This window comes from Nomascus leucogenys, chromosome 15 (genome assembly GCF_006542625.1).
Source record: "Nomascus leucogenys isolate Asia chromosome 15, Asia_NLE_v1, whole genome shotgun sequence".
In the NCBI taxonomy this organism is placed as follows: Eukaryota; Metazoa; Chordata; class Mammalia; order Primates; family Hylobatidae; genus Nomascus; species Nomascus leucogenys.
Window position 1 is genome coordinate 78,236,500 of NC_044395.1, and position 21,928 is coordinate 78,258,427.

General features: G+C 37.7%; 1 protein-coding gene across 9 annotated transcripts in view; it reads left to right on the forward strand.

The window, feature by feature from the left end:
• NUCB2 (nucleobindin 2) overlaps positions 1-21,928 on the forward strand; it is a 126,198-nt gene that overhangs the window by 102,812 nt on the left and 1,458 nt on the right. For 6 of the 9 annotated variants that reach the window (XM_030828643.1, XM_030828644.1, XM_030828646.1 and 3 more), the window contains 6 exons: positions 1,422-1,525; positions 2,677-2,862; positions 3,045-3,135; positions 3,739-3,797; positions 3,893-3,985; positions 7,253-7,342. In XM_030828643.1, the coding sequence (XP_030684503.1) occupies positions 1,422-1,525; positions 2,677-2,862; positions 3,045-3,135; positions 3,739-3,797; positions 3,893-3,985; positions 7,253-7,342 (623 nt within the window). The remainder of the gene's footprint in view (positions 1-1,421; positions 1,526-2,676; positions 2,863-3,044; positions 3,136-3,738; positions 3,798-3,892; positions 3,986-7,252; positions 7,343-21,928) is intronic. The other 3 variants (XM_030828648.1, XM_030828647.1, XM_030828649.1) reach the window with 1 other exon arrangement.

Genomic DNA, 21,928 nt, shown 5'->3' on the forward strand with positions numbered 1-21,928 from the left:
TGGCATAACAATATGTTCCAGGATCAACTTGTATCTACCTTGCCCCAGCTCTGGAATGAGCCATTTCTCTGAGGAGGACTGGTTTTTCTTAAGGGGCAAGTATATTTTAGATCAAGAGCTGGCACTAGGTACGCTCCTTGCTACTGGAGTGTATTTTCTGGGCACCTTAATTGCATGGAGCTAGGAAATATGCATGTCTATACACATAGACACATATATACACACATACATATTCATATACATGTGAAACGTGCATATACATGTTAAATGTACATATTTTAGAAATGCTGAGTTCACACAGATAGTGCTAATTCCCATTCATCTCTAGCAATTTCTTTCTTACCTTTCACCATTCCATATTTGTATATTCCTTCTTTCTAAGTGAGAGCTGATTTCCAACAACTTCAACAATGTACCCATTTTGCTCAATTCTGTAAGGGCTCATATTTGGTTGTTTCTGGTGAGCTGTCTTTTATGTATATCCAACTGTGTATCCATTACTTGTGTCCACTATGTAATACAACTGAAACAATCCAGCATCACTTCACCCATTTCACTATAGTAAATTGTAACTTGTTTTTTAAAAGTTAAAAAAATTGATATTTCCTTAAAAATACATCATAATTAAAAGGAATTTACCTAAATTAGATTTTTATTGTTTCATAAGTGATCCATTGGAGCAATATACAAGGAATTCTTTCATGTAAGCTTTAGAGCAATTATTTTTAGAAATTCTACTTAAACCTTTGATAAGGATACTATATTAGAGTTTAATTAAAAGCAGGATATTTAATCGTTTTAAGATAATTAAAAAGAGTTTGTTATTGTGCTGATAGTCAACTAGTCGTTTTAGATATAGCGTTAAAATATGCATAAGGCCAGGCATGGTGGCTCATGCCTGTAATCCCAGCACTTTGAGAGGCTGAGGTGGGAGGATCACTTGAGGCCAGAAATTTAAGACCAACCTGGGCAATATAGTGAGACCCTGTCTCTACCAAAAATTAAAAAAAAAAAAGAAATTAGCCAGGCATAGTGGTGCACACCTGTTGTCCTAGCTGCTTAGGAAGCTGAGATGGGAGGATTGCTTGAGCCCAGGAGGTCAAGGATGCAGTGATCCATGATTGCACCACTGCTCTCCAGTTTGGGTGACAGAGCAAGACCATGTCTCAAAGAAAAATGAGAGAGAATTTTTAAAAATACACATGTTAAACTGCATTCCACTCTAGGTTCAAGGACACTACCTTTAACTAGAATAACATATGCAGTATTCATAAAGTAAATATAAGCCTTTATTCTAAAACTTTGGATTTCCTTATAAAATCCTATAGGAATAAATATGAAATCTTTTTCTTATGTATAATTATTATAATGTTTCTAGCTTCTAGAAATTGATCATTTACAGTTTTCTCATTTTCTTTCAGATATAGGCATGGACCACCAAGCTCTTCTAAAACAATTTGATCACCTAAATCACCTGAATCCTGACAAGTTTGAATCCACAGATTTAGATATGCTAATCAAAGCGGTGAGAATAATTCCAAAAAGTTTTGTCTTTATTGTGCCTTTGAGGTTTTGTAATTTGACAAGTAAACCCAATGAAACGGAAATATAACTTTTATATATTCTGTAGAAGATCTTTAAAGGAAGGTAGCTTAACCCTTATTAATACAAATATTAATATGTACATACAGGTCTAAAATCCCTTATCCACAATTCCTAAATCCAAAAGCTGTAAAAACTGAAACCTGGCCTGAATGAACCAATTATAGTAAAACAATTTACAGTTTTTATTTAACCTACTTAGTGTGAATATTTATAGATTTTGCTTAAGAAATACTAGTCTGTTTGATTACAGATGCTACAGGGATATTCCATAATATGGCATATGTACCATATTCCCTTTCTTTAAGGTAGAAAATTCTGAAGCACATCTGGCCTCAGGGATTTTAGATAAGAGTTTGTGGACCTCTCACATTATTTGTGAATGGAATTAGTTCTAGCCTGGCAGGTATTAGATTAGTTAAATGGTTAGAAGCCATTTTAGTTTTCTGTACTGTCTAGATTTGATATAGTTCCTTTCTTCTTCTTTTTTTTTTTTTGAAATCAACTTATATATTGCTTGCTTATGAGGAGTTTCCTAAAGTTGGGGCTAGCTTTGAACTTTTAGTTTCTTTGAATACTCTCTAGTAATAATAATGACTAAAATTGCTGGGCATGGTGGCTCATGCCTGTAATCCCAGCACTTTGGGAGGCCGAGGTGGGTGGATCACCCAAGGTCAGCGGTTCAAGACCAGCCTGGCCAACATGGTGAAACCCTGTCTCTACTTAAAATACAAATATTAGCCAGCAGTGGTGGTGAGCGCCTGTAATCCCAGCTGCTCGAGAGGCCTCAGGAGGCTGAGGTGAGATAATTGCTTGAACCAAGAGGCGGAGGTGGCAGTGAGCCGAAATCGTGCCACTGCACTCCAGCCTGGGTGATGGGTGAAACTCCGCCTCAAAAAAAAAAAAGAAAAAACTTGACTAAAATTAAATGGTAGAATTTAAAAAGAGGAGTCCAGTATGTTTTTGCCCTCCTGTACCACTTCTGTTCAAGAGTATGCTATATTCAAGAATGGCTTTATTTACATTTTTCAAATGAATGTTTTTATTTAACTTAAATGCATTATTGTATTTCAGGCAACAAGTGATCTGGAACACTATGACAAGACTCGACATGAAGAATTTAAAAAATATGAAATGATGAAGGAACATGAAAGGAGAGAATATTTAAAAACATTGAATGAAGAAAAGAGAAAAGAAGAAGAGTCTAAATTTGAAGAAATGAAGAAAAAGCATGAAAATCATCCTAAAGTTAATCACCCAGTAAGGACTGTGACTTTATGAAACCATTTTTAGATAAAGATACTTCTTTGTATCAGCAGATTTTTATTGTGTTATTAGTACTTAAATCTTGATTCTTCTGCCAAGTTCCTCAAATTTATATTTTGAGTCTGTACAGATAGATTATATTTTGTTTTGAGCAATTTTTTTTAATTGGTTCACAGGGAAGCAAAGATCAACTAAAAGAGGTATGGGAAGAGACTGATGGATTGGATCCTAATGACTTTGACCCCAAGACATTTTTCAAATTACATGGTAACGATTTGATACAAATATTAATATTTATATCTGCTGTTTGAAAAAATATTTGCTTTCCTCCTAATTAATTTCTGCAAAGGTCTGCTATTGAGTTCTAGTGAGAGTAAATGGTTAGAGTTTTTCTAGGGTAATATGATAGTCTTTATTGCTCACCTGCAGTATAAAATGTTTTAGATCAGTAACTCTGTCTTTATACTGGCTTTTACTGTTGAGTCATATGAATTACTGCAAAGTTCTCTGTTAAGTGAAAACTAACAGAGACTGTTAATAACTGTGACTAGCTAGGTTATGTCTAATAGGCTTTATGCTATAATATTACATTTTACTTCTACACTTATAGAATATTGCTTTACTTTATATTTTTGGAAAAAAATGGTCAAGATATGCTTTCCTCACAAATGATTATGAATTACAAATAAATATAGCATATTTATCAGTTCAGCTGATCTAAAGCTTCATGAAAAAGAATAAATGCTTTTCTGCAGTCTATTGATGCTTCACATCAGTACTACTTTTGTAAACCCTTTATAAATCATTGTATATTAATTATTTTCTAAGGTATTAAAATCTATTTTTGCATTTGTAACTTTTAAACTTTAGATGTTAATAGTGATGGATTCCTGGATGAACAAGAATTAGAAGCCCTATTTACTAAAGAGGTAAAGGAATTTATTAAGTATTCAGTGTTCTTGTTGTCTCTTTTTTTCTTGTTACTTTCTTTCCTTTCATGTTCATTTAAAATTTTTCTTTTTAGTTGGAGAAAGTATATGACCCTAAAAATGAAGAGGACGATATGGTAGAAATGGAAGAAGAAAGGCTTAGAATGAGGGAACATGTAATGAATGAGGTATGTTTTAAAAGTTTAAGATAATACGTTATTTCTATGTATTATTCTTGCAATATATCTTACTTTAAGATGGAAAATATACAGAATTTATATTTAAATGGAGTTTGCGTTTTTTTGTTGTTTTGTTTTTTTGTGACAGGGTCTTACTCTGTTGCCCAGGTTAGAGTGCAGTGGTGCAATCATAGCTCACTGCAGCCTCAACCTCCTGGGCCCAAGCAATCCTTCGGTCTCAGCCTCCTGAGACTGAGGAGGGACCACAAGCTGGAGCCACCATGCCTAGCTAATTTTTTTTTTTTTGAGATGGAGTCTCACTCTGTCACCCACGTTGGAGTGCAGTGGCACAATCTCGGCTCACTGCAACCTCCGCCTCCCAGGTTCGAGTGATTCTCCTGTCTCAGCCTCCTGAGTGGCAGGGATTACAGGCACCCACCACCACACCTAGCTAATTTTTTATTTTTAGTAGAGACAGGGTTTCAGCATGTTGGCCAGGCTGGTCTTGAACTCCTGACCTCAGGTGATCCATCCGCCTTGGCCTCCCAAAGTGCTGGGATTATAGGTGGGATTACAGGCATGAGCCACTGGCCTTTTCTGTTTGTTTTTGAGACACAGTCTCACTCTGTCACCCAGACTGGAGTGCAGTGGTGCAATCTTGGCTCACTGCAACCTCCGCCTCCCGGGTTCAAATGATTATCTTGCCTCAGCCTCCTGAGTAGCTGGGATTACAGGCATGCACTACCATGCCTGGCTGATTTTTGTATTTTTAGTAGAGATGGGGTTTCACCATGTTTGCCAGGCTGGTCTTAAACTCCTGACCTCAAGTGATCCACCCACCTCGGCCTCCCAGAGTGCTGGCTGGGTTTACAGGCATGAGCCACCGCACCAGGCCAAATTTTTTTTTTTTTTTTTTTAAGAGACAGCATGTCTTTGCCACGTTGCCCAGGCTGCCAGCTAACTTTTTAATTTTTGGAGACACAAGGTCTTGCTATGTTGTCCGGGCTGAAGTTTGCATTTTTGATCCAGATTATTATACTAGATGCCTTTAGTATGAATAAAATAATTTGTAACTACTTTAAAATATTCTAAAAGATAAAGATGCTACTGCATATCAGGTATAAAACATTTTTGGGGGGCCTGGGAACAATAGCTCATGCCTATAATCCCAGCACTTTGGGAGGCCGTGGCAGGTGGATCACTTGAGGTCAGAAGTTCGAGACCAGCCTGGCAAACATGGTGAAACCCCGTGTCTACTAAATATACAAAGATTAGCTGGGTGTGGTAGTGCATACCTACAATCCCAGCTACTCAGGAGGCTGAGGCATGAGAATCGCTTGAACCCGTGAGGCAGAGTTTGCGGTGAGCCAAGATTACATCACTGTACTCCAGCCTGGGTGACACAGCAAGACTCCATCTCAAAACCAAACCAAAGCAAACCCTTTTTTCAGTACTGAAAAACAAAAACAAAAAACCACCTCTGGTTACTGCCTCATTTCTCTGTTTCTCTTCAAAGAGTTGTCTATTCTTCCTCTTCCTGTTAATTCTTCACCTTTCCTTTTCTCCTTAATCTGTGCTAATACAGTTGATGCCTCCCTCTTTCTTGAAATGCTTTCTTCACTTGGCTTTTAGGAAACCACCCCTCCTCAGTTTCCTCATACCTCACTCTCTCTTCTTTGCTGGCTCTTCCTCCTCTTTCCAAGTTCTACATATTGCATTGCCCTGGGCCCATCCCTTGGCCGTGTTCTCCTTTCTAGCCTCGTTCTCTCCTTAAGTGATAGCGTGGAGCCCCATGTCTCTATATATGTTCTATATCTGCATGTATGCTGGTGAGTTCAACATTTTTATCTTCAGCTGTCTCCTTTCTCTGAGTTCTAGGGTTGTATCTACTTGACAGTTTTCCTTGTGTTTAACTCACATCTTCTTCAAACCCAGATCTGTTCCTTCCTCAGCCTTTTTCATTTCAACAAATGAATCATAATTCATCTAGTTGCTCAGGCTGTCATCCTTAACATCTTTCCTCACATCCTGCATTTCCTCTATAAGTTCTATTTGATCTATCTTTTAAACAGATCCAGAATTTGACCACTTCCCCCTACTTCCACTACTATTTAATACCAATCAAGTCCAAGCAAGTCTCCTAACTGGCATCTCTGCTTCTATTCCTTACCCTACTGCAGACACTTCTTCATAAGTAGGCAGAGTAAACTCTTAAAAGCATAAATCAGGTCATCTGCTCTCTTGCACAGAAATACTTCAGTGGCTTGCAATTTCCCTTATAATATGATCCCAAATCCCTCCTATTTCCAAAAGATTCGTGACTTCATCCTTGCCTTGCTCTCTGTGACTCTCTCCTCTGGCCCTCTGATGTTTACCTCTCATCAAGCTTGTTCCCATTTTAGGGCATTTGGACTTAATATTTCTTTTTTCTGGAATACCCCTTTTCTAGATCATCACAAGGTTTTACTTCCACCGAGTCTGTGCTCAAATGTCCATGGTCCATCTAATGACTACCCTCATTTAAATATTTGCCTTTCTCTGCAGTTCTTGCTCTGCCTCTCCTCCCTCTAAGCCAAAAACTCTGATATAGGCATCATATGCAGGGTAACTGAATCTCACTATTTTGCTTCAGTAACTTTCATCTGAATTTTTGAGCTGTAAATGCTAAATTGGGATCTCTGTTGACTGCTGACATCCTAACTATCAAGTGAATTTCTTTGACCATTATAGAGTACACCTTTGTAACGAAATTTGCCACAGGCTATAACAGCTATACAAGAGGGTTTGGAGAGTTTGTAAGCTTTAGTTTTGATTTTGGTAATTGTGTTTTTTTAAGAAAAAATGTTGAGAGCATTTTAATTTAACCTCCTTTACTCTTGGCCAAAACTGTCCTCTTTCGGGAATGGTTCTTTTTCTTACCCAAGAACTTGGCTTCAAGAGGGATTATACATATTATGGTAAAGGAGGAGGACAATACCAGTCACCTAACCACTCAGATCAGCTGACTGAAACTTAATGGTTTTGTGGGCATTAGGTATATAGATATCTCATATTTTCTAATTTGAATTATATAGAAGAGAAAGATATTTATTTTGTAATTCTAGTATAATGTTGAGTGCTCTGTTTTTTATTTTTTTCCTCCAGTTTCTGCGGAAGTTAGGTGAGTCCTAATTGCTGTATGTTTATGTAGTGGCATCTATTACAAGACAGTTGATAGTGTCTAAATAATATGAGAAAGATTTACTTTATATTATGTATACATTTTCTTTTAATCAGGTTGATACTAACAAAGACAGATTGGTGACTCTGGAGGAGTTTTTGAAAGCTACAGAAAAAAAAGAATTCTTGGAGCCAGATAGCTGGGAGGTAATAGAACCTACTCTAAATGAGATGTATGGTTCAACAAATTCTAAATCAGTCTATTCTACTTTTAACTTTTATTCCCCATTATGTTTGCATGTATAGTCTTACTATCTTGGGATTTTTATATAAATGTCACTATAAAATAATGAACTTGATTTCTTGGAAAGCTTGTAGCAATTTATTTCTTGTTTATAATCATACTGCATAAAATTAGAAGTCTTTTAAAAATTATACTTTTTTTCAAAGTATAAAATACGATTCGCTATTGAAAATTAGAAATATAGATATATTGAAAGAATAAATTAGAATTCACCTATAATTTTGCTACTCAGAGGTAGATTGTTGAGTTATACATCGTATTATGTTAATTTGGAATAGATGCAGTTTGTATATATAGTATATGCACATATAGCATACAGTATGTAAACAATGTATTGTCTCATTTTAAATTCACACATATACATATATTCATATTTATGTGTTTTTTTGTTGTTTGTTTGTTTTTTGTTTTTTGTTTTTTTGTTTTTTGAGACGGAGTCTTGCTCTGTTGCCCGGGCTGGAGTGCAGTGGCGTGACCTCGGCTCACTGCAACCTCCGCCTCCCAGATTTAAGCAATTCTCTGCCTCAGCCTCCTGCGTAGCTGGGATTACAGGTGCCCACCACCACGCCCAGCTAATTTTTGTATTTTTAGTAGAGATGGGGTTTCACCATCTTGGCCAGGCTGGTCTTGAACTCCTGACTTTGTGATTCACCCACCTCGGCCTCCCAAAGTGCTGGGATTACAGGCATGAGCCACCGTGCCAGGCCAGTCATATTTATGTATTTTTTAAAATGGCTTCATACTGTATAAATGACTTTGTATGTTGATGAAATACTTTTTAAAAATTGAACACTATTTCACAAACATCTTTTAATATCATTCTTCAAAAACATGATTTTTAAAATGACTACCTAACATGCAGTTATATGGCTGTAGCATAATTTATATATCCATTTCTCCAGATTTAGACATTTTGGGTAAATTCCAGTATTTTACTGTAATGACACTATGATGACTATCTGTTTCTTCACACATTTTTGGGCAATCTATAATGATTTCCCTGGGATTAACTCCCAGGAATAGAACTATTCTTAAGATTTATGAACAATGTTTTAAATTTCTCAGTATATCTTGGCAAACTAATCCAGGAAAGTATATCAACTTGTAACACAGTCAACTGTGTATAAATGAATGCATAGACAACTTGAAAAGAATAGTTGAGAGGCACCAACCAAAATGGATGGAAGAACGAACATAAGTCTTTTTCTACATAAAAACTGAAAATATTACTATTTAAATTAAAATTTTAATTGTCCAGAAAATAGTTTGAGAAAGGGTGAACAGCTATTCTAGTTTACCCAAGACTAAGGAATTTCCAAGGATGTGGAACTTTTCATTGCTAAAGCCAGACATTTCTGGGCAAATTGGGATAGTTGGCCCCTTTAGTTTGACATCAGAAAAGTCAGCCTCTTTTTGTATTGGGTTTTTGTCTAACATTTGAAATGTTTCTTGACTTTGGTGAAGAAGGAGAATGCTAAGATTATTTGAATCTACATTCCCTTTAGTGCATCTGGTAGACTAGAAGATCAATAGATAATTATGTACTTTTAAAATTTTGACATAATTTCAGATTTACAAGAGTTGCAGGAATAGACAGGAAATCCCTGAATACATTTCAACCAGATTTAACTACATTTGCCTTTTCTTTCTCTCTTTTTCCCTCCTCTCTATTTTTAATCTCTATGTGTGTATGTATAACATATAATTATGTTGTAATGTATATACGTATGTATATGTATGTATATATATAAACATGTGTAGGTGTACATATATGTAAAGTTTTAAATTGCTTAACAGTAAATTACACATCATACCACTTTAATCTAAAATACTTGAGTGTATATTTCTTGCAAACAAGGATTTACTTATGTAATCATAGTAAAATTATCAATACTACACACATGGTACTCTTCTCCAATCTCTAGACTTAGTGAGATTTTGTCAATTTTCCCAAGAATATCCTTTATAACAAGAGAAAATCCAAGATGATACCTTGAATTCAGTTGTAATGTCTTTCTAGTCTCCTTCAATCTGAAACAATCAAGAGGACAGACTATTATGTTATACAGTGTCCCTTGAATATCACAGAAGAGATGCTCAGTGTGTCCTATTAGAAGGCATATGTTGACGATCCCCATAACTGGTAATGGTAGCTTTGATCATTTTGTTAAGGTGGTGTCTACCAGATTTTTTGATGTAAAGTTATTATTTTACCTTTCGCATTTTAAAAAGTATCTTGTGTAGCCCACCATAGTGAGAGAATCAGAAGTCAGTTTTTGTTTTTTTATTTTATAAATACAGACCGGGTCTTACTATATTGCCCAGGCTGGTCCCAAACTCCTGGGCTCAAGGAATCCTCCTGCCTCAGCCTCCCAAAATGTGTGAGCCACTGTGCCTGGAAAGAAGTCAGCTTTTTTTTTTTTTTTTTTTTAATAATTTTAGGAAAAATAAAGACAGGGTCTCGCTCTGTTACCCAGGCTGGAGTACAGTGATGTGATCTCGGCTCACTGCAACCTCTGCCCCCATCCCCCTCAACCTGCCTGGGCTCAAGTGATCCTCCCACCTCAGCCTCCTGAGTAGCTGAGACCACAGGCATGCACCACCATGCCTGGATCTTTTTTTTGTATTTTTAGTAGAGGCAGAGTCTCGTCATGTTGCCCAGACTGGTCTTGAACTCCTGAGCTCAAGCAATCTGCCTGCCTTGGCCTCCCAAAGTACTGGGATTACATATGTGAGTCACCGTGCCCAGACAGAAGTCAGCTTAAAAAAAAAAATTCATTCAACATCATATCAAAAGTATTTTCACATAATATTTGTAAGCCTTATTTTAAAAGCTATGGAGGTATATAAACATTTTTTAAGGGTTTGACATTTAGATTATTTCATTTTTTACTGCTATTTTAAAAAGAAAATGCTGCTACAAATACATTTTTATATACAGCTTTTTATGTGATTAGGGTTGTTTTATAGGGTAGATTCTCAATGTAGCATTACCAGGACCCAGGGAATATTTTTAAGGCTGTTTTTAAGGCTTGAACATCCTGATACACTGAAAGTAAGGAAGTCCCTAAAGAATGATACAGATATGTCACAAAGACACAAAAGCCAGTTTGAAGAAACTCTCACTGGCCAAATCTGGGACAATTTGAACGTGGAAATAATGATGATAAGGATTAGAGCTTATTGAATAAAACAGGAAGCCACGAGTCTACACTGAAATAAGTAGAGGGAGAGACAAGGGCGAATTCTTTTGCAAAATTGCTTTTCAAAAGACTCACACCAATTTATATTTCCACCATTAAAAACATGTGCATTCTTTAAACATATCAGAGCTGGGCATGGTGGTGCCCATCTGTAGGCCCAGCTACTTAGGAGGCAGGAGGACCACTTGAGCCCAGGAGTTTGAGACCAGTCTGGGCAATGTAACGAGACCCTGTCTCAAAATAAAAAAAAATTTTTTTTAAATACTTTGAGAATATGTGAATGTATTATTATTGATGTCCATTGATGATTCTAGCTAGAATTATTACTGTGATGGTTGACAAATGGAGATTTTCTAACCTGATCATCCCTTCTACATTTGTTAGTTGGCTTTCTACCATAATGAAAAACTATTCCTTCCCTTCGACCTTCTACCTATATCAGTGTAGACTCGTGGCTTCTTTTATTCAATAAGCCCTATTCTTCACCATCATTATTTCCATACTCAAATTGTCCCAGACTTGGCCAGTGAGAGTTTCTTCAGACTGGCTTTTGTGCCCTTCTGACATGTCTGCATCATTCTTTGGGGACTTCCTTACTTTTAGTATATGAGGATGTTCAAGGCTTATATTATCCTTTCCCTGACCCAACCCAGAATGACCCATTTTTCTGAGGAGCCCTACAGACCAAGATCTGGGCCCTGGATGTTCCCCTTGCTACTGTAGTGTCATTGCTTCCAAGGTCTTGTCAGATGACAGGGCTGGGGAATTAAAAGAATATGTATATAATATAGATGTGTATATGTACATATGTATACACATACATGCACACATACATACATATACACACCTATACACATTAATATTCATTTCTACATATCTATCAACATATATTAAAACTCATGAATTTACACTGATATCTCCAGTTGCAATCCAACAACTCTTGATTTCTTTTTTTTCATTTTAATTTTTTAAAGTTCAGGGGTACATGTGCAGGTTTATTATATAGTTTATATATATAAACTTGTGTCATGGGGTTTTGTTTTACAGATTATTTTATTACCCAGGTATTAAGCCCTCATACCCATTAGTTATTTTTCCTGATCCTCCTCCTCCTCCTGCCCTCTACCCTCCCATAGGCCCCAGTGTGTGTTGTTCCTCGCTATGTGTCCGTGTGTTCTCATCATTTAGCTCCCACTTATAAGTGAGAACATGCAGTATTTGGTTTTCTATGTCTGCATTAGTTTGCTAAAGATACTGGCCTCCAGCTTCATCCATGTTCCTGCAGGGGACGTGATCTCATTCTTTTTTATGGCTGCATAGTATTCCATGGTGTATATGTACCACATTTCTTTATCTACTCACTTAGGTTGGGCATTTAGTTTGATTCTATGTCTTTGCTGTTGTGAATAGTGCTGCAATGAACATATGTGCCACAACTTTGATTTCAACTTAGCATTCTATCTTTTGCCATATTTCATGCAAAACCTAACTCCCTTTTTCTTAAAAATATTTCATTTATTCACTCATTCCTAGAATATACAAGAAGTTTCAGAATACTAATCCATGCCTCTGTAAAATAAGAGTTTAAATTTTGTTTAGATGTTGTTGTTGTTGGGGCCAGCGCAGTAGCTCATGCCTGTAATCTCAGCACTTTGGGAGGCCGAGGTGGGCAGATCATCTGATATCAGACCTGGCCAACATGATGAAACCCTGTCTCTATTAAAAATACAAAAATTAGCCAGCAGTGGTGGTGCACTCGGGAGGCCGAGGCAGGAGAATCACTTGAACCTGGGAGACGGAGGTTGCAGTGAGTCGAGATTGCACCCCAGCACTCCAGCCTGGATGACAGAGCAAGACTCTGTCTCAAAAAAAAAAAAAAAAAAAGATTTTGTTGTTGTTATTTTTAATGTGAGGGCATATTGTACAAATACTGTGATCAAAAATTACTTAGGTTAGTTCATTTTTTTCCTACCCATTCTGTGGGTTATCTTATTCATTTAAAATAAAAGTACTATTTATTTACTTCTGTTTTCTATTCAAGTTTTAGTATTTTCCTGTCTTGTGGATTTTAATTTTCTTTTCTTGAGTATGTGAAACATTAACATGTTTCCAAAAATTGAATCTATACACAGAAGGTGTATTCAGACAAGTTTTTTCTTTATTTTTTTTTAATAAGTAAAATTTGTTGTGTGTGCGTACATAGTATGTGTATATATTTACGGGGTACTTAGATATTTTGGTAGAGGCATGTGATGTGTAATAATCACATAATGGAAAATTGGGTATCCATCCCCTCAAGCGTTTATCCTTTGTGTTACAAACAATCCAATTATACTCTTTTAGTTATTTTCAAATGTACAATTAAATTATTATTGACTATAGTCCCCCTGTTGTACTATGAAATACTGGGTTTTATTCATTCTATTTTTTTTTTTTTGGTACCCATTAACTGTCCCCACCACTCCCCAACTCCACACCTTTCCTAGCCTGTGGTAACCATCCTTCTATTCTCTATCTCCATGAGTTCAATTGTTTTGATTTTTAGATCCCACAGATAAGTAGGAACATGTGATATTTGTCTTTCTGTGCCTGGCTTATTTCACTTAACATAATGACCTCCAGTTCCACCCATGGTGTTGCAAATGACAATCTCATTCTTTTTTTATGGCTGAAATAATACTCCATTGTGTATAAGTACCACATTTTCTTCATCCATTCATCTGTTGATGGATGCTTAGCTTGCTTCCAAATCTTAGCTATTGTGAACAGTACTACAACAAACATGGAAACACAGATATCTCTTTGATATACCAATTTCCTTTCTTTTGGGTTAAGATTGATAAAGATTGGTGGGTCATATGTTATCTCTATTTTTAATTTTTTGAGGAACTTCCACACTGTTCTCCGTAGTGGTTGTATTCATTTACATTCCTACCAACAGTGTACGAGGGTTCCCTTTTTTCCACATCCTTGCCAACATTTGTTATTGCCTGTCTTTTGGATAAAAGCCATTTTAACTGGGGTGAGATGGTATCTCATTGTGGTTTTGATTTGTGTTTCTCTGATGATCAGTGATGTTGAGCACTTTTTCATATGCCTGTTTGCCATTTTGTCTTCTTTTGAGAAATGTCTACTCAAGTCTTTTGACCATTTTTGTCAGATTATTAAATAATTCCCTATAGAGTTGTTTGAACCCCTTATATATTCTAGTTATTAATCCCTTGTCAGATGCATAGTTTGCAAATATTTTCTCTCATTCTGTGGGTTATCCCTTCACTTTGTTGATTTTTTGCTTTGCTCTGCAGAAGCTTTTTTACTTGTTGTGATCTAATTTGTCTATTTTTGCTTTGGTTGTCTGTGCTTATGGGTATTACTCAAGAATTTTTTGTTCAGGTCAATGTTCTGGAGAGTTTCCTCAATGTTTTCTTGTAGTAGTTTGATAGCTTGAGGTCTTAGAGTTAAGTCTTTAATCCATTTTGATTTGATTTTTGTATAAGGCAAGATATAGTTATCAAGCTTCATTCTTCTGCATATGGATTTCAGTTTTCCAGCACCATTTATTGAAGAGATTGTATTTTCCCCAATGTATATTCTTGGCACATTTTTTTCAAAAACGAGTTTACAGTAGGTGTGTGGATTTGTTTCTGGGTTCTCTATTCTGTTCCAATGGGCCTGTATGTCTGTTTTTATGCCAGTACGATTGTGTTTTGGTGACTATAGTTCTGTAGGATAATTTGAAGTCAAATGATGTGATTCCTTCAGTTTTGTTCTTTTTGCTTTGGTTATTCTAGGTCTTTTGTAGTTTCACATACATTTTAGGATTGTTTTATCTATTTCTGTGAAAAATATCATTGGGTATTTTGATAACATACTGCATTGAATTTGTAGATTGCTTTGGGGAGTATGGAGATTTTCACAACATAGATTATTTCAATCCTTGAACATGGAATATCTTTCCATTTTTTGATGTCCTCTTCAATTTCTTTCATCTGTGTTTTATAGTTTTCATTATAGAGATCTTCTTTAGTTAATTCCTAGGTATTTAATTTTATTTGTAGCTATTGTAAATGGGATTACTTTTTAAATTTCTTTTTCAGATTGCTTATTGTTGGCATATAGAAATGCTGCAGATTTTTGTATGTTGATTTTGTATCCTGCAAATTTACTAAATTTATCGGTTCTAATAGTTTTTTTGTGTGTGGAGTCTTTAGGTTTTTCCCAAATATAAGATCATATCATCTGCAAACAAGGATAGTTTGACTTCTTCCATTCCAGTTTGGATGCCCTTTATATCTTTTTCTTGTCTTATTGATCTAGCTAGGACTTCCAGTACTACATTGAATAACAGTGGTGAAAGCGGGCATCCTTGTTGTGTTCCAGATCTAAGAGGAAAGACTTCCAGTTTTTCCCATTTGGTATGATGTTAACTGTGGGTCTGTCATATATGCCTTTTATTTATCAAGGTATGTTCCTTCTATACCCATTTTTTGAGGGTTTTTATCATGAAGGGATGTTGAATTTTTTCAAATGCTTTTTCAGCATCAATTGAAATGATCATATGGTTTTTGTTCTTCATTCTGTTGATATATCATATTGATTTGTATATATTGACCCATCCTTGCATCACAGGGATAAATCCCAGTTGGCCATGATGTATGATCTTTTTAATGTATTGTTGAACTCAGCTTGCTATTATTTTGTTGAGTATTTTTGCATTAATATCCACCAGAGCTATTGGCTTGTAATTTTCTTTTTTCAATGTGACTTTGTCTGGTTTTGGTATCAGGGTAGTACGAGCCTTGTCAAATGAGTTTGGAAGTATTCCTTCCTCCTTTAGTTTTTGGAGTAGTTTGAGTAGGATTGGCATTAGTTTTTCTTTAAAGGTTTGGTAGAATACAGCAGTGAAGCCATTGGGTCCTGGGCATTTTTTTGCTGGGTGACTTTTTATTATGGCCTTGATCTCATTACTTGTTATTGGTCTGTTCAGGTTTTGTATTTCTTCTGAATTCAATCTTGGTAGTTTGTATGTGTCTAGGAATTTGTCCATTTCTTGTAGATTTTCCAATTTATTGGCATATAGTTGCTCATAGTAGCCATTAAGGATCCATTGAATTTCTGCAGTATCAGTTATAATGTCTCCTTTTTCATCTCTGATTTTATTTATTTGGCTTTTCTCTCTTTGTCTCTTAGTATGGCTGAAGGTTTGTCAATTTTGTTTGACTTCAAAAAACCAACTTTTTGTTTCATTGATCTTTTGTATTGTTTTCTTCATTTCATATTCATTTTTTTCTGCTCTGATCTTTATTTTTTCATTTCTTCTACTAATTTTGGATTCAGTTTGCTCTTGCTTTTCTAGTTAAGATGCACTATTAGGTTATTTATTTTGAGATTTTTCTTCTTTTTTTGATATAGACAGTTATAAATTTCCCTCTTAGTACTGCATTTGCTTTATCCCATAGGTTTTGGTATGTTGTATGTCCATTATCATTTGTTTCAAGAAATGTTTCAATTTCCTTCTTAATTTTTTCATTGACCCACTGGTTATTCAGGAGCATATTGTTTAATTTCCATGTGTTTGTATAGTTTCCAAAATTCCTCTTGTTATCGATTTGTAGTTTTATTCCATTGTGGTCAGAGAAGATGCTTGATATTATTTCTATTTTTTGAATTTTTTTTTTTTGAGACAAAGTCTTGTTCTGTTGCCCAGGCTAGAGGGCAGTGGCACTATGTCAGCTAGCTGCAACCTTCGCCTCTCAGGTTCAAGCAGTTCTTGTGCCTCAGCCTCCCAAGTAGCTGGAATTACAGGCACATGCCACCACGCCCAGCTAACTTTTGTATTTTTAGTAGAGATGGGGTTTCACCATGTTGGCCAGGCTAGTCTTGAACTCCCAACCTCAAGTGATCTGCCCACCTTGGCTTCCCAAAGTGCTGGGATTACTGGCATGAGCCACCATGCTCAGCCGAATGTTATAAGACTTGTTTTGTGACCTAGCATATTGTCTGTTTGTCTATTTATTTATTTATTTATTTATTTTTGAGACAGAGCCTCACTTTGTTGCCCAGGCTAGAGTGCAGTGGTGCGATCTTGGCTCACTGCAACCTCTGCCTCTTGGGTTCAAGCGATTCTCCTGCCTCAGCCTCCTGAGTAGCTGGGATTACAGATGTGTGCCACAACACCCGGTTAATTTTTGTATCTTTTTAGTAGAGATGGGGTTTACCATATTGGCCAGGCTGGTCTTGAACTCCTGACTTCAAGTGATCCACCCACTTTGGCCTTCCAAAGTGCTAGGATTACAGGCATGAGCCACCATGCCTGGCCTATATTGTCTATCTTTGAGAACGATCCATGTGCTAAGGAGAAAAATGTGTACTCTATAGCTGTTGGATGAAATGTTTATTAAATATCTATTAGATCCATTTGATCTATAGTGTAGATTATGTCCAATGTTACTTTATTGATTTTCTCTCTGGGAGATCTGTCTAATGCTGAAAGTGGGGTGTTGAAATCTTCAGCTATTATTGTATTGAGGCCTATCTTTGTCTTTAGCTCTAATAATATTTGCTTAATATATCTGGGTGCTCTAGTGTTGGGTGCATATCTGTTTACAGTCATTATATCTTCTTGCTGCATGGACCCATTTATCATTTTTTTTGTCTCTTCTTAGTTTTTGTCTTGACCTCTGTTTTGTCTGATGTAAGTACTGCTCCTGCTACTCCTGCTCACTTTTTGGCAGGGAATATCTTTTTCCATCTCTTTATTTTCAGTCTGTATATCTTTATAGGTGAAGTGTGTTTCTTTTAGGCAACAGATCATTGGGTCTTGTTTTTTCATCTATTCACACACTCTATGTCTTGATTGAAAAGTTTAGTTGATTTACTTTCAAAGTTATTATTATTGATAAGTAGGGACTTACTCCTGCCATTTTGTTATTTTTCTGGATGTTTTGCTGTCTTCTTTTTCTTCCTTCCTGTCTTCCTTTTAGTGAAGCTAATTTTCTCTGGTGGCATGCTCTAATTTCTTGCTTTTTTTGTGTATGTATCAATTGTATGTTTTTAGATTTGAGGTTACCATGAGGCCTGCAAATAATATTTTATAACCCATTATTTTAAGTTGATGACAACACTGATTGCATAAACAAACATGCAAAAAGAAAATAAATACTTTACACTTTAACTTCATCCCCCTGCTTTTTAACTTTTTGTTGTTACTTTTTTTTTTTTTTTTTTTGAGACAGTGTTTCACTCTTGTCGCCCAGGCTGGAGTGCAATGGCAAGACATTGGCTCACCACAACCTCCTCCGCCTCCTGGGTTCAAGTGATTCTCATGCCTCAGCCTCCCAAATAGCTGGGATTATAGTCATGCACCACTATGCCCAGCTAATTTTGTATTTACAATAGAGACAGGATTTCTCCATGTTGGTCAGGCTGGTCCTGAACTCCCAACCTAAGGTGATCCGCCCGCCTCAGCCTCCCAAAGTGCTGGGATTACAGGTGTGAGCCTCTGTGCCCAGCCTCGTTGTTACTGTTTTTTTTTTTGAGATGGAGTTTTGCTCTTGTTGCCCAGGCTGGAGTGTAATGGTGCAATCTCAGCTCACTGCAACCTCTGCCTCCTGGGTTCAAGTGATTCTCCTGCCTCAGCCTCCCGAGTAGCTGGGATTACAGGCATGTGCCACCATGCCTGGCTAATTTTTTGTATTTTTAATAGACAGGGTTTCTCCATGTTGGTCAGGCTGGTCTCGAACTCCCAACCTCAAGTGATCTGCCTGCCTCGGCCTCCCAAAGTGCTGGGATTATAGGCATGAGCCACTGCGCCCGGCTGTACTTTTTATATCTTATTTTATTGCCTGTCTTGAAAAGTTGTAGTTATTATTTTATTTATTTTTAGTTATTTTTGATCAGTTCCTTGTTTGGTCTTTTACTTAAGTCAAGAGAAGTTTATATACAACAATTACAGTGTTATACTATTCTGTGTTTTTCTGTGTGCTTACTGTTACCAGTGAGTTTTGTACCTTCAGATGATTTCTTTGTTCTCATTAACATCCTTTTCTTTCAGATTGAAGAACTACCTTTCACATTTCTTATAGGACAGGTGTGGTGTTGATGCAATCCCTCAGTTTTTGTTTATCTGAGAAGGTCTTTATTTTTCCTTCATGCTTAAAGGATATTTTCAGTGAATATACTATTCTAGGGTAAAAATTTTTTTTCCTGTCAGTACTGCAAATATTTCATATCAGTCTCTCTTGGCCTATAAGATTTCCACTGAAAAATCTGCCACCTGAGACAGAGTCTTGCTCTGTTACCCAGGCTGGAGCGCAGTGGCATGATCTTGGCTCACTGCAACTTCTGCCTCTCAGGTTCAAGTGATTCTTGTGGTTTAGGCTCCCAAGCAGCTGGGATTACAGGTGTGTGCCACCACATCTAGCTAATTTTTATATTTTTAGGTGAGATGAGGTTTTTCCATGTTGGCCAGGCTGGTCTTGAAATCCTGGTCTCAAGTGATCTGCCCACCTCTGCATCCCAATAGTGCTGAGATTATAGGTGTGAGCCACTACGCCTGGCTAGGATCCTTTCTTTGTACTTGACCTTTGGTAGTTTGATTATTAAATGCCTTGAGGTAGTCTGACGTGAGTTAAATCTGCTTGGTGTTCTATAACCTTTTTGCACTTGAATGTTGAAATATTTTTGATATTATTCCTTTGAATAAACTTTCTACCCTTATCTCTTTCTCTGCCTCCTCTTTAAGGCCAATAAAACTTCTGTATTTGCCCTTTTGAGGCTGTTTTCTAGATCTTGTAAGCATGCTTTCATTGTTTTTCATTCTCTCTCCTTTGTGTCCTCTGTATTTTCAAATAGCCTGTCTGCAAGCTCAGTAATTCTTTCTTCTGCTTGATCAGTTCTGCTATTAAGAGACTCTGATGCATTCTTCAGCATGTCCGTTCCATTTTTTTAACTCTAGAATTTCTGCTTGATTCTTTCTAATTATTTTGATCTCTTTGTTAAATTTATCTGATAGAATTCTGAATTCATTCTCTGTGTTATCTTGAATTTCTTTGAGTTTCCTCAACACAGCTATTTTGAATTCTATATCTGAAAGGTCATATTATCTCTGGTTCTCCAGGATTGGAACCTGGTGCCTTATTTAATTCATTTGGTTAGGTCATGTTTTCCTGGGTGGTGGTGATGTATGTAGATGTTTGTTGGTATCAGAGCATTGAAGAGTTAGATACTTATTGTAATCTTCACACTCTGGGCTTGTTTGTGCATGTCCTTCTTTGGAAAGCTTTCCAGGTATTCCACGGGACTTAGGCCCAAAGTCCAGTAATTCTGTGATTTTTGCAGACTCTTAAAAGTACCACCTTGGTGGTCTTGGATAAGATCCGGAAGAATTCTCTAGATTACCGGGCAGAGACTCTTGTTCTTTTCCCTTGCTTTCTTCCAAACAAATGGTCTCTCTCTCTATGCTGAGCCACCTGGAACTGGAGGTGTGGTGATGCAAGTACCCTTTTGGCCATCACCATGGAACTGTGCTTGGTCAGGCCTGAAGCCAACATGGCACTGGGCCTTGCCCAAGGCCCTTTCCTTCATGGCGGTGAGTTCCCTCAGATCCTGGGTGTGTCCAGAGATGGTGTCTGGAAGCCAGGGAATGGAGTAAAAAACTAGCAATTTACCTGATGTTCAATTTTACTGTGGCTAAGCTGACACTCAAATCATGATACAGAAGCCTTCCTGCTCTTCACTCCTCTTTCCACAGGCAGAGGACCCTCTCCCTGTGGCCATTACCACCACCATCTCTGGTCCACACGGGTTCTGCCAGCCACTACTGATATTTACTGAAAGCCAAGGGCTTTTCTGTCACCTTGCGGTAAATGCTGCCAGGCCTTTACCCTTCAGGGAAGTGGGCTCCCCTCTGGCCCAAGGCGAGTCCAGAAATGCTGTCCAAGCGCCAAGGCCTGGACTTGGGGACCCCAAAAGCCTGCTTGTTGCTCTACCCCATTGTGGCTGAGCTGGTACCTAGGGTGCAAGACAAAATCGCCTTTACTTTCCCTCTGCTTTCCTCAAACAGGGGTCTCTCACCATAGCCACTACAGCTGGGAATGTGCTGGGTCACCCCGAAGCCAGCACGTCTCAGAGTCCAAGACCCACAGCATACTCCCTGAGTCTTGCCGCTGGTTATTCAGGGCCCAAGGGCTCTTTACTCAGCAAGTGATGAAGCCTGCCAGGACTGCTCCCTTAAGGCAGCAGTTTTCCGTTTGGGCCAAGGTATGTCTAGAAATGTCGCCTGGGAGCTAGGGCCTGGAATCAGGGCCTCACAACTCTGCCTGGTGCCCTATCCTATATGGCTTAGCTGGTATCCAAGATGCAAAACAAAGCCCTCTTTGCTTTTTCCTCTCCTTTCCTCAAGAAAGGAGTCACTTTCATAGCCACAAGCTGCACTGCCTGAGATTGGGGGAGGGGTAGCACAAGCATTCCCTTAGCCTCACCAGCTGGTATCTCCCCTGGTCACCTGCTACCCTAGTTCACTGGCTCTAAGCCTAGCCTAGCACTAGGAGTTGCCTAGGAATTGCAGTCCTCCTTTCCTAGACTGCCTTTCAAGTTTACCTAGGACCCTAGAGCACTTCAGCCCGCATGGTGAGGCTTGCCAGGAAATTCAGTACCCATTGCTGGGATGGGTGATTCTCCTCTGGCTAGGGCTGGTTCAAATGCTCCTATGCATGGGCAGTGGTGGAGCCCAGCACAGCTTTATTCTCTGCTGTGACAGGGCAGCACTGAGTTCAATGTAAAGTCCCCCAGTCGCTATGTTCCCTTCCCAGAGGGCACAGACTCTCTGTGCTGCAGGTCTGCTGAGAGGGGATGGGGGAGAGGTGGCATAGGTGATTCAAGACTGTCTCTTTTGCCCTTCTCAATGTCTTTGTAGGTGATATGAAGTTGAAACCAGGTACTGTGAGTGCTCACCTGATGTTTGCTTCTTGTGCTTTTCTGTGGGCAGATAGCTGTTAAAATTTCGTGTTTCAGTGAGGGTTCGGGGGAATGACAAATTTTATTTCTCTTCCCACATTGTCTTTGCCTCTTCTACCCAGTTCTCACTCTTTGCCTTTAGTCGTCAATCCCAGAAGAGAATCTCCGAGTTTCTCTTCCTGTTTTTCCTTTTGTTCAAATGAGTACATAAATATATATTACTTATTTCCCCTTCCTTCTTACCTCCAAAGGCATAATCCTATAGATACTCTTTTATACTTTGCCAACCATAGAATTTTAAAGCTAAATCAGCTTTATTGTTGTAGTTTT